This window comes from Apis mellifera, linkage group LG8, assembly GCF_003254395.2.
Source record: "Apis mellifera strain DH4 linkage group LG8, Amel_HAv3.1, whole genome shotgun sequence".
NCBI lineage: Eukaryota > Metazoa > Arthropoda > Insecta > Hymenoptera > Apidae > Apis > Apis mellifera.
In genome coordinates this window covers 2,655,014-2,667,241 of record NC_037645.1, presented here as the reverse complement: position 1 = coordinate 2,667,241, position 12,228 = coordinate 2,655,014, and the positions used below count along the sequence as shown (strand labels likewise).

The 12,228-nt window shown below is 34.7% G+C and overlaps 1 protein-coding gene across 2 annotated transcripts in view; it reads right to left on the bottom strand.

The window, feature by feature from the left end:
• LOC552358 (low-density lipoprotein receptor-related protein 2) overlaps positions 1–12,228 on the bottom strand; it is a 33,185-nt gene that overhangs the window by 3,635 nt on the left and 17,322 nt on the right. For both annotated transcript variants that reach the window (XM_026442436.1, XM_026442437.1), the window contains exons 5-12: positions 11,565–11,819; positions 11,210–11,326; positions 2,933–11,137; positions 2,278–2,845; positions 1,955–2,198; positions 1,261–1,868; positions 897–1,189; positions 15–770 (exon numbers count right to left, since the gene is read on the bottom strand). In XM_026442436.1, coding sequence (XP_026298221.1) covers positions 15–770; positions 897–1,189; positions 1,261–1,868; positions 1,955–2,198; positions 2,278–2,845; positions 2,933–11,137; positions 11,210–11,326; positions 11,565–11,819 — 11,046 coding nt within the window. The remainder of the gene's footprint in view (positions 1–14; positions 771–896; positions 1,190–1,260; positions 1,869–1,954; positions 2,199–2,277; positions 2,846–2,932; positions 11,138–11,209; positions 11,327–11,564; positions 11,820–12,228) is intronic.

Below are 12,228 nucleotides of genomic sequence, written 5' to 3'. Positions count from 1 at the left end.
AAAAAAAATCATACCACACATATTGGTATTTTCGTCAGAACCATCACCACAATCGTCACTTCCGTCGCATATATCTGAGAGATAAACACAGAGATTGTTATCACATTGGAATCTAGATTGTGGGCAATATCTTCCTCCTGGATATCTTGGTGGACATCCAATTTCATCACTCATATCTCTGCAATCTCGTGTTCCATCACATCTTAAATATGATGCTATACAATGACCACTTGCACATTGGAATGTATCGTTTTTGCATACGAATTCTTGACAACCATTCTCATCACTATTATCGCCGCAATCATCTTCAGAGTCACACCTCCATCTGGAGGCAATACATTTGCCATTGTCACATCGGAACTCAGACTCTGAACATTCTCTATAACGGTTCTTACACATTGTTTCAGCTTCATCACTACCATCTCCACAATCATCAGCAAAGTCACAAAGCCATTGTTTGGGTACACATCTGTTATTAGTGCATTTAAAATCCATTTCAGGATCACATTTGGGACAATTCTCAGCAAGCTCATCAGAACCATCTCGACAATCATCTTTGCCATCACAAAAGAGCCATTTCGGAATGCAACGATAATTGGCGTGACCTGGACAACGTTGCCAACCGGTAGTACAATTCCTTTGACGACACATATATGCTGGTTCATCGCTATCATCACCACAATCATTGTCAGAATCACACATCCATACTTTCTGAATACATCTGTTATTCTTACAAGTGAATTCTGTGTTTGGATCACATGGTCGATTATCTAAATTAAAAAAATTTTTTAATTAAATAATTTTTATATAATTATACATAAAATATACATAATGTACATATACATAATTATAATATACATAAAAATATATAGAAACATGTAGAAAAAAATACTTACGACAAATAGCAGGATCTTCATCACTGCCGTCCTTACAATCAGCATCTCCATCACATTTCCAAGACTCATGAATGCAACGTCCATTGGATTTACATTTAAATTCTAATTCGCCACATTCTAGACTACAATGAGCTTCATCACTCTTATCTCCACAATCATCTGCACCATCACAAACAGCCACACTAGGTCTACAATTACCATTTGCACACTGGAAAACACTAGGTCGACAAACACGTGCTGGACAACTGATAGGTTCGTCTGAACCATCCTTACAATCTTTTTCACCATCACATCTTAAAAATAATTTAATTAATTATATTGCATTTATTAAAATTGTATTATTACAATATATTTCTATACTTACTTCCAATACCATGGAATACATTTTTCATCTGGAGGGCCACATTTATGTTGACCAGCAGTACAATTAGCTGTACAGGTCTTTCCATCTTTATCCAACACAAATTGATTAGGGCATTTGCATTTATATGATGTTACACCAGGTTGACCATAGCCTTCTAATAAATAAGAACTTGCAGGTGGTGAAATTAAACATAAATGAGAGCATCCACCATTATTTTCATTGCAAGGATTATTGTAAGGTAATTGTCTCAAAGGATGATATGCATGAATGTCATATGGTCTATGAGTTGTATTTCTAAGAACACGTAAATTATATCCAGAAAACTTCTCTGCTCTACTAATAGCTTTCAAATTCCAATCAGTCCAAAAAATGAAGTCGTCAAATATAGTAATAGCAAAAACATGAGGTACAGCAGTTCCAGAAAGAACTTTGCGTCTATTATGACCTTCCAAGTCGGCAAATGCAATATAATCTAAATGAGCATCTGCCCAAAAAATTCTATCAGTGAAATAATCAATAGTCAAAGCATTGGGCCAAGCTATATCATCTTCCCAAGTAAGAATCCTTGTGAAATTACTGCCATCCATTCCCATTTTTCCTATATAAGCCTGAAAGTTAAAATGATTATTATATTGAATATAATATTTGATATTTTAAAGTTTTATATATTTAATTTGAGATCAAGAAAAATTACCTGAAGATGCCATGAAGTGAAATACAAATATCCCGTACCAGGATGAACAACAATGGCACGTGGATCAGCTATACCAGTCAATAAAGTCTTCCTGTTGGTACCATTAAGTTCAGCAACATCTAAATGTTTAGCATGACGATCAAGCCAATAAAGTTTGCGTCCTATCCAATCAACTGCTATTCCTTCCAAACCAAGACTATCATGTCTAATAATCGCCTCTTTTTCTCCTCCTGCAATAGGTGCTCTGCAAGAAAAAATTATGAAAAAATTAGTTTTATCAATTTTGAGCAAACTATTTTTTAAAATAAACCACTTGAATTAACCTGAAAATTGTCTTAGCAGTAACATCACAAAAGTAGAGCATTTGATCACCATAATCAGCATCCAAAGCAACAACATTTATGAGATCCTGGTGCATCAGACTATAGTTAAGAGCATCAATAGACATATTTCTGACATAGTATTTATTTGTAAAAATAATCCATGGTATAATATTGTCTCTTCTTTTACAAGTATGCTCATCAGCAGCACGTTCATACCAGTAATGATTACACTTACAATAAAAGCTTCCTGGTGTATTTTGACATTGTTGACTACATACCTGTGGTGTTTCTACACATTCATCTATGTCTTCACAGGCTTTACCATCTGCTAAAAGTCTATAACCTGGATTACATTCACAATAATAACTTGTTGGTGTATCAATACATTTATGAGCACACTGATTCATTTCTACCATTGCACATTCGTCTACATTACAATGAGCAGGTTCATCACTCTCATCTGCACAATCAGGTTCCTTATTACAAACTAATTGTTGATCAATACAAATTCCATTTGCGCACATGAATTCTTTTGGATTTGAACAGGTCATGTTTTTCATCTTTGGTGCTATAAATTAAAAAAAGAATAATTTAATAACTTTTTATATATAGTTTATAATTTTTAAACGATTTACAATATCAGTATATTACTTACGACATCCATCTTCATCAGAATGATCACCACAATCATCCTGACCATCACAATGAAATTGCTTCCTTATACATTTAAAGTTATGACAAGTAAATTCTTGATTAGTACAAGGTTTATATCTAGTATTACAAAATTTCCCTTCATCACTACCATCACCACAATCATTATCATGATCACACAACCAATTCTGATTTAAGCAACGTCCATTGTCACAAGTGAACTGATTTTCAGCACAAGGTGTTGGAGTAGGACAGTGATGCAATGTTACATTTTCATCAGCTCCATCTACACAATCTGGATCCCCATCACACAACCATTTTTTGGGGATACATTGTGCTCTATGCCATACTTTATTTGCAGTACAAGTAAACTCAGTTTCTTCATCACACTTTCTATCATTGCATTGGTGACGTTCATCTTCATCAGAATAATCCAAACAATCATTGTCTCCATCACAGATGTAAATTCTAGGTATGCAATTTCCATTATCACAAGTAAATAAATCTCCAAAACAAGTTCTACCTTCTGATTGACAATAACCAGGTGGTTCATCACTGCCATCCAGACAATCATCATCTCCATCACAATACCAAGTAGCTGGAATACATCTATGATTAGGACATCTAAAAGAGCTCTGAGGACAAGTTCTTTGAGCACAATGCAATGGATTTTCGTCACTATTATCTCCACAATCATTATCTCCATCACAAAGCCAATATGGCTCTACACATATATTAGTTTTTTCACATTTCAGATGATTAGGTGGACATGTAGTATTTCTTGGACAGCGTTCATGGGTTTCATCTGATGTTACATTATCTTTACAATCATTGATACCATTGCAAACCTGTGATTGAGGAATACAGCGATAATTGGCGCAAGTAAATTCTCCAGCTGCACAAGGAGGATATACACAGCCTTCTTCATCACTGCCATCACGGCAATCATTTTCATGATCACATTTCCAAGTTTTAAATATACATCTGCCATTATTACATCTGAATTCATTAGGACTGCATGAATGATAAGAACAATAATTAGTATCTTCATCAGAACCATCGCCACAATCGTCATCACCATCACATGCCCACATTCTTGAAATGCAACGACCATTTCTACAGGCAAATTTACTAGAGTCACAGGTTACATTTTTGGGAACACACATTCTGTCCTCATTTACTAATCTGCTATTATCATCACACTTACATTCTGCTGAGCCATTTATACCTGGATGACAAGATTGATCACAACCACCATTTGAAATATTACAAGGATTTATTCTGCATTGTTGTCTAGCTGCTGAATAAATATGTAAGTCTCTAGGTGAATCTTCCAATCGTTTTACTAATTCTACTTTATTTGCTCCTGTATGCTTTTCAGCGCGATAGACACCTCTTAATTGTAGATCTGTCCAATAAATATGCTCTCTGAAAACTGTTATGGCAAAAGGATATATTGTTGCACTAACTAAGATTTGGCGATTACTTCCATCCAATTCTGAACGTTCTATTTTTTCTCTAACTGCATCAGTCCAATATAGCATACGATCTTCATAATCAATTGCCAAACCACTAGGCTGAGAAAGATCTTTATCAATAACAGCTTTCTTCAAAGAACCGGCCATTGTAGTTTTAAAAATCTTTCCTGATGTTCCAAAACGACCCCAATCAGTAAAATATAGTGATCCATTACAAGGATCAACTACTATAGCTCTAGGTCTATCTACTCTGGCAATCATCACTAGATTTGACCCATTTAAATCCATTGCATAAATACTATTATTTGATGAATCCGTCCAATAAACTTTCTTTTGTGTCCAATCATAAGAGATGCCTTCAGGATTGATTCCTTTGCTAATTAATGTATGAATCTCAGAAGAAGAAGGATTTTCTGCCTGCATCCAAGCTATTTTAGCCCAAGGTCTAATTTGAGTGAACAATAACTTTTTGTCTTGATAATCGAAATCCACGCCCACTACATTAGTTAGATTTCCAATCGGATTAAATGGTATAGTCGTATTTTGTGGATCTAAACCAATAGCTCTAATCTCTGTCCTCGTAGCGAATACCAAATATTCATTGACATTTTCGCAGTTTTTTCCATCTATTGCTAATTTACCAACTGCACATTCGCATTTGAAAGGAACTGAATTTTCTTTAGGCATAGCAAAACAGAGTTGTTTACAGCCCGCATTTCCACTTGATGAACAAGGATTTGTTGGATCTGGAGGTTGACTGTTCTGATCAAACATAACAATATCTCTTAATTTAGGTAAATTCGATCTTACTGTTACTGACGAATTGTTATCATTCTGCTTGCTAGCCTTGAATACTATTCCTAAGTTTCTGTCAACCCAATAAACATCATTACCATAAATAGCAACACCCATAGGGTTAGGTAGATTCCGTCTAATGATTTGACGATTTCCACCAGTATATGAAACTTTTTGAATGGTGTCTTGTTTAGAGTCTACCCAGTACACATCATGTGTAATAGGATCAATAGTTATATCACGTGGAGTGCTAATACCGGATGTAACTATAGGCATCCAATTACTTCCATCCAGATAGGCTTTACCTAATCTTGGATATTGTCCATAATCTATCCAATAAAGATATTTTTTAATGGGGTTTACAGCTAATTCTCTAGGGGAATCTGTAGTTTTCTTCACTAATACTTTTCTATTACTGCCATCTAATTTACATACTTCCACATAGTTATCATGAGGAAATACATTGGTAAAATACATATTTTCAGCAACCCAATCAATAGCTAAACCTCTAATACCATTTGAACCTATACCTTGTTTTACAACATGCTGTAATTCAGTACCATTTGGTCTTACACGAAATATTCCATTCCACATTCCACGATTGAATTCTACCCAATAAATCCAGTTGCCTGCAGTATAAACGTCTACATGAAGAATATGATGACCTATACCAGAGATTGGTACCATTGCTTCTTTTGCATCTTTTAAACTGTATCCTCTTGCAACATCTAGTTGAGTAACTACTGCAAAAGTCTTAAAAGGTTCACAAGAAGTGTCACTGACTTTACGGTATTCCATACCACAAGCACATACTCTAGTACCTCCAGAAGCTGGAAGACAGATCTGTTCACAATCACCATTATTTATAAAACATGGATGATCTCCAGTAACTCGTTTCTTATAAATAGTTAATGTCTTAAGCTCAGAATCATTATCAATTATTGTAGTAGGATTACCTCCATCAGGCAAATCTACTCTTTCTATTTTATCATACAATGGATCAAGAAGATATAATCTAGAGTCATGAACAGCAAGTGCTTTTGGCAATGCAATGTTTTGTGATACTATAGTTCTTAGATTTTGTCCATCAGTTGATAGTGCCATAATCAGAGCTGGATATAATGAACTGAAGTAAATAGTCTTAGTTGGAATATCAATTGTAATAGCTTCTGGTCTTTCTACATTATCAACTAAAATAATGGGATTAGTACCATCCATATTAACTCTTCCAATTTTTGTAGGAATGCCAAAACTGCCACCGTCTACCCAGAATATATGTCCTTCAAGGGGATCAACACACATAGCCTTTGGTTTGGCTACAGAAGTTTTATTGCCATCATTAGCAAGTACTATTGTTCGATATTTAGTTTTTCCATCTATCTTTATAGCTTCTATATTAGAAGCATATTTGTTTCCTATGAACAAATTCCTTCCTAACCAATCAAATGCCATTGCAGATGGAGCTCCAACAATACCACTTTCACCGGAAGCATTAGGGAATTCTGTTCTATTACCACCATTATAAGGAGTTGTATAAATAGTACCATTCTCATCATCATCATCCTTAGTTTGCAACCAATAGATCATTTTTTCTTTCCTATCATAGTCTATAAATTTACCACTCTCCACTCCAACAACTGGAGTTATATAACCAGTTTTAATACTTCTTGGTAGTAAAGAAACATCCACAATTTGAGAGCCTCGTAAAACCATCAAATAAGGTATCTCTTCTTCCAAGCATTGTCCATTGAATAATCTGAATCCAACTTGACATTTACAAGTGTAACCTTGAGGTTTAGTAGGAGATAACAGACACAAATGATCACAGGTGCTATTTGCACAAGGATTTGCAGTAATTGGTTGTAGAACAGGATGATGAACATGTATTGATAAAGGTTGAGATATCAAGTGAGATACCACAGTTTGATTTACACCATAGAATTTATGAGCTGAGAGTACTCTATTCAATTGTCTGTCTGTCCAATACATAGTATCCTCAAATAATGTCAAAGAATGAGGATGTAACAAATAATGAGAGCTAGCTAATACTTGAATTCTTTTACTACCATCATAAAGGCAAGTATCAATAAAATCTAACTTACTATCAGCAAAATATATTCGCTTATTCGCAATATCTAAAGCAAGGCCGTTTGGCCAATAAATTTTAGTGTTAATAATTGTTGATCTATTGGTACCATCCATACCAATTCTTTCAATTCTAGGATTTTCACCCCAATCTGTCCAAAAGAGCCATCTTGCTCCAGGACTAGGATCCAAACACATTCCCCTAGGTTGAGTAATATTTTCTTTAACCAATATCATTCTATTAGAACCAGTTTCTTTGGCTACTTCAATAGTATTCAGTTTGGAATCCAACCAGTATAAATTGTGACCTATCCAGTCATAAGCAAGACCTTCCACTAAATCCAATCCAGTTGAAATCACATCTTCAGGATCACTACCTCTATCCAATCTTGATATTTTTTTCAATTTCATATCTGACCAAAAAATGGTACCTGTATGCATATTACTAGCAGTTGCAACAACATTCTCTACATTAATTGGTACCCTTTCTAATGCTTGATCCTGAAGATCAGCAACCAGAATTGTGTGTCTGTTAGATATAATCAAAAAGGCAACACTGTGATTAAATGCCTTACAAGTATGCTTATCCTTCTCTAAAGTATATCCTTCAACACAATTACAATAGTATCCACGTTTAATGTTAACACAAATCTGAGAACATCGTCCTGGAGGTTCACATTCGTTCAAATCTTCACAAGTATATCCATCTTTGTTGAGTTCTTCCCCTGAAGGACATGTACATTGTTTACCTAAAGGTGTTTCAATACAATCATTACTACAGTAACCTCCTCTGTATTCGCATTCCTGAAAATTGCATGCTGGACCCTCATCTGCACCATTAGGGCAATCAAATTTATTATCGCAAACGCTAGTTATATTCACACATATATTAGTTACATTTGGACATTTCCATTGTTGTGAATCGCATTTGAATTCAGGTGCAGTACATGCATGCAATTCAGTATCTTCATCGGATCCATCACCACAATCATCTTTTCCATCACAGATATATGCTTTAAATACACATTTCTCATTACGACATTTGAAGAAACCTGGTTGACAGCCAACTTGTCCACAAGAAGCTGGTTCATCAGATCTGTCTGGACAATCTGGAGTTCCATCACAATACCAACTTCTTGGGATACAAATCGCTGAACTAGCGCATTGAAATTGTTTGTCAGTGTTACATTGATCAGGTGCTAAGGATGGACAGCCAACTTCATCACTGCCATCATTACAATCAGATATTCCATCACATTTGTACGAATCAAGAACACACATTTTCTGATCAGCACAAGTAAATTGAGTGCTGAGACAAGTAACTGGTGGACAATCCATCTCATCTTGTTGATCAAAACAATCGTTATCGCCATCACAAACCCAAGATCGTGGAATGCAATGACCTGATCTTGGACAAGTGAATTGAAAATAGGAACAAGTTTTTGCTACGCAAAAATCTCCTTCATCGGAACTATCACCGCAATCATTTTCGGAATCACATTTCCATGTATTAGGTATACATCTGTTATTAGCACAAGCAAATTGGTTGGCGGTACAAGTCACATTTGGACAAGAAGCTTCATCGCTATAATCTCCACAATCATTTTCAGAGTCACAAAGGAAGCTCATAGGAACACATCTACCAGACTTGCACTGAAATTGATTAGGAGCACAAGTTGGTTTGGTACAGTTCCGTTCATCACTGTTATCTAAACAGTCATTTTCACCATCACAAACCCAGGCATGTGATATACATCTCTGATTGGCACATGTAAAGTCCCAAGTATTAGGACAAGCTTCAAGTGGTGGTTCAGCTTCTGGATCAGGTGCACAAGTTCTGCCATTCTCTTGAATACGTTCGCCATAAGGACAACCACAAACTTTAGTCAATCTAGTAATACCATATTTATTAGTATTATTTTGAGGAATAGCAAAACATAGTTTCTCGCAACCCCCATTATCATTAAAACATGGATGATCATGTAAAAAAGTTTGAATTGAACGACTATAGACTTTCACGCCATAAAGTCTGTTCGTTTCAGGTTGGCGAACGAGAATAGATTCTTGTTCTCCAGTTTCTTTATGGAGTCGAATAATAGCATCTAATCGCCAATCAGTAATATACATCCATTGTTCATAGATAGCCATGGAAAAAGGATGTCTAATTAGTTTAGATTTAACTGATCTTACATCAGTACCATTCAGATTAGAATGTTGTACATGATCCAAGAGAGCATCACACCAATATAATCTATCTTTTGCAAAATCGATAGCTAAACCATTTGGCCAGCCCAGACTTAAATTTTTAAAGACTATTAAGTTAGAACCATCAGTATAAGCTCTACTAATGTTTGCAGGTCTATCCCATTCAGAAAAAAAGATATATCCCTGATTAGGATGAATTACAATTGCTCTTGGTCGTTTCAAATTCTTTAGCAATGTTCTGCGATATGTGACATTTCTAGTACTCAAGACATTCAATGTACCTTTTCTGGAATCGATATAGTATAAATTCTTGGCAACCCAATCTACTGCAAGTCCTTCTACACCTTCATTCTGACTAGCTAATACAACTTCTCGACCAGCGCCACTTTGGCGAACTCTATAAATTACATCTTGCAAAACATCACTATAATAAATATATTGATCATATGCATCATAATCTAGACCAACAAATCTGGCTCTTCTGGAAACTACGGGTGAGATAGCATCACTAAATCCTTCCATTACAGGATCTAATACTCGGCCTTTAATAAATCTTTGTTGTGAATACATCAAGAATTCTTGCACCAAATTACAGTTTCTTTGGTCACTGGATAATCTCCATCCTATGTCACAAGCGCATCGATAACCTAATCTATTTTCTTGATCACTAGCTGCAGTTACTATACACATATGTTGACAGCCACCATTATTATTCCCACAAGGATTAGAAACCATTGGCTGAGTCAAAGGATGTAAGGTTTTGATAGCTTTAGCATCTCTCATTTTATAAATCGTTCGTATAGAATAATCACCCTCTGTTTTGTCTACACTCATAATGGCCTGCTTTGTGCCATCTGTCCAATAGATCCTGTTTTCAAAAAGTGTTAATCTCGTTGGAGACGGTGTATGTGTTCCCCTAAGTACCATTACTCTATTTCTTCCTAAATAATCAGCAGTTTCAATATAGTCCAGTTGAGAGTCACACCAAAAAATTCTTCGAGCAATCACGTCTACAGCAATGCCGGATACTTTATATGCTGCCTCGAAAACGATTGGGAAATCTACAGTTCCATCCATGTTGGCTCTTAAAACTCGTTTACTATCAGCTATAAACATCAAACCCACTGTAGGATCTAGGCCAATATCCGTTGGATTTGTCAGATTGGAACTCAATGCAATACCATGGTACCTTCCATCTAATTCAAGTACATCGATTTTTTGAACTACTGAATCTACTACATATAATTTTTCTCCTATCCAATCTACTGCAATAGAAACTGGTCCCCATGAACTTGTTAAATATATAGCCACTCTAGAACTAGAACCTTCACCATTTAAAGGTTCTGAGTGCACTTTTTTCGTTTTAACATCACTCCAGAAAAGTAAGTCTCTAGAATAGAGATAATCTACTCCACTAGCGCTAGTAGTGTTGGCAACAATAGTTCTGTCTTCTCCATTAGAAGACATTCTCCATACAGCTTTCTCTTGAGCAACTAACAGTTCTAATTTCACACCAGGATGTTGTTGGGCTCGACACTTGTTAAGCCCCTGTAATATAAAACCTGGAGCACAACTGCAAGTGTAAGAACCTTCTGTATTCTTGCATAATTGTTCACAGAAACCCCATTCTGAGCATTCATCACGATCTATGTGGAATAATAATAAGAAGCTTGTTTAGTTTTTTTATTTCTTTATAAAATGATTTAACGTATACATACCTATACAAGTTGTCGAATCGTTTGCAAGAATCCAACCTGCAGGACAATAACAAACTCCTCCTGTGGGAGATGCCCGACATTTATATCGACATGCTAGTGAAGTACATATTACCGATGCTGTAAACAAACAAAATAAATAATTATAAAATATCTATTCATTATCAAATTTTTTAAAACAGAAAATACAATTGTACAATCATACCTGATCTGAAGATCCACATTATAGCATATCAATTAAAACAAAATAGATATTATTTTTTATTTAATTAATAAATTATAGATTTGTCTCCATGAAATTCATTATTTATTTCTATTTCTAATTTGAATAAATTTTTATAAAAAATATAACACTTACAACAAGTAGCTTCTTCATCTGCCTTATCTTCACAATCAGTTTTTCCATCACAAATTTGAGATCGATCTATGCAAAGTGGTTTGCCGTCAGTCGTTCCTCTAGGACATACGAATTTGTTTTGAGGACAAGATGTTGTAGTGCAGGACTTCTCATCAGATCCATCATGACAATCTTTATAACCGTCGCAGACATAAGATCGTGGTATGCAAAGAGAATTCGCACAACGAAATTGGTCCATCGTACATTGTTGAAAATCTGAAATTGTTGTTAATCTTTAATAATAGATATTATTAAATAAATATAATAATATCCAATAATTTATGACCGAAAATAAAATGGAATTACTAATGTAATATTATGGTAATTCCTTTAAAATATATTACAAGACTATAAAAAAATTCTTAGATTCAACAAATTTATTTCTAAAAAATTCAGAAATTCATTAAATGTAGAAAATCTTTACAATACACGTGGTAAATCCCAAAAAATCATTAGATCACAAAAATTTTTGGATTTAGAAATTTTTTATATCAAAATTTTAAATCTTTTTTCTACAGCGGAAAAAATTTCTAAAAATTTTTAGAAATTCATAGATACAGAAAATCTTTAGAGTGATAAAAGTCAAACAAGTCAAACAATTTAAAATAATTACAAAATTGAAACA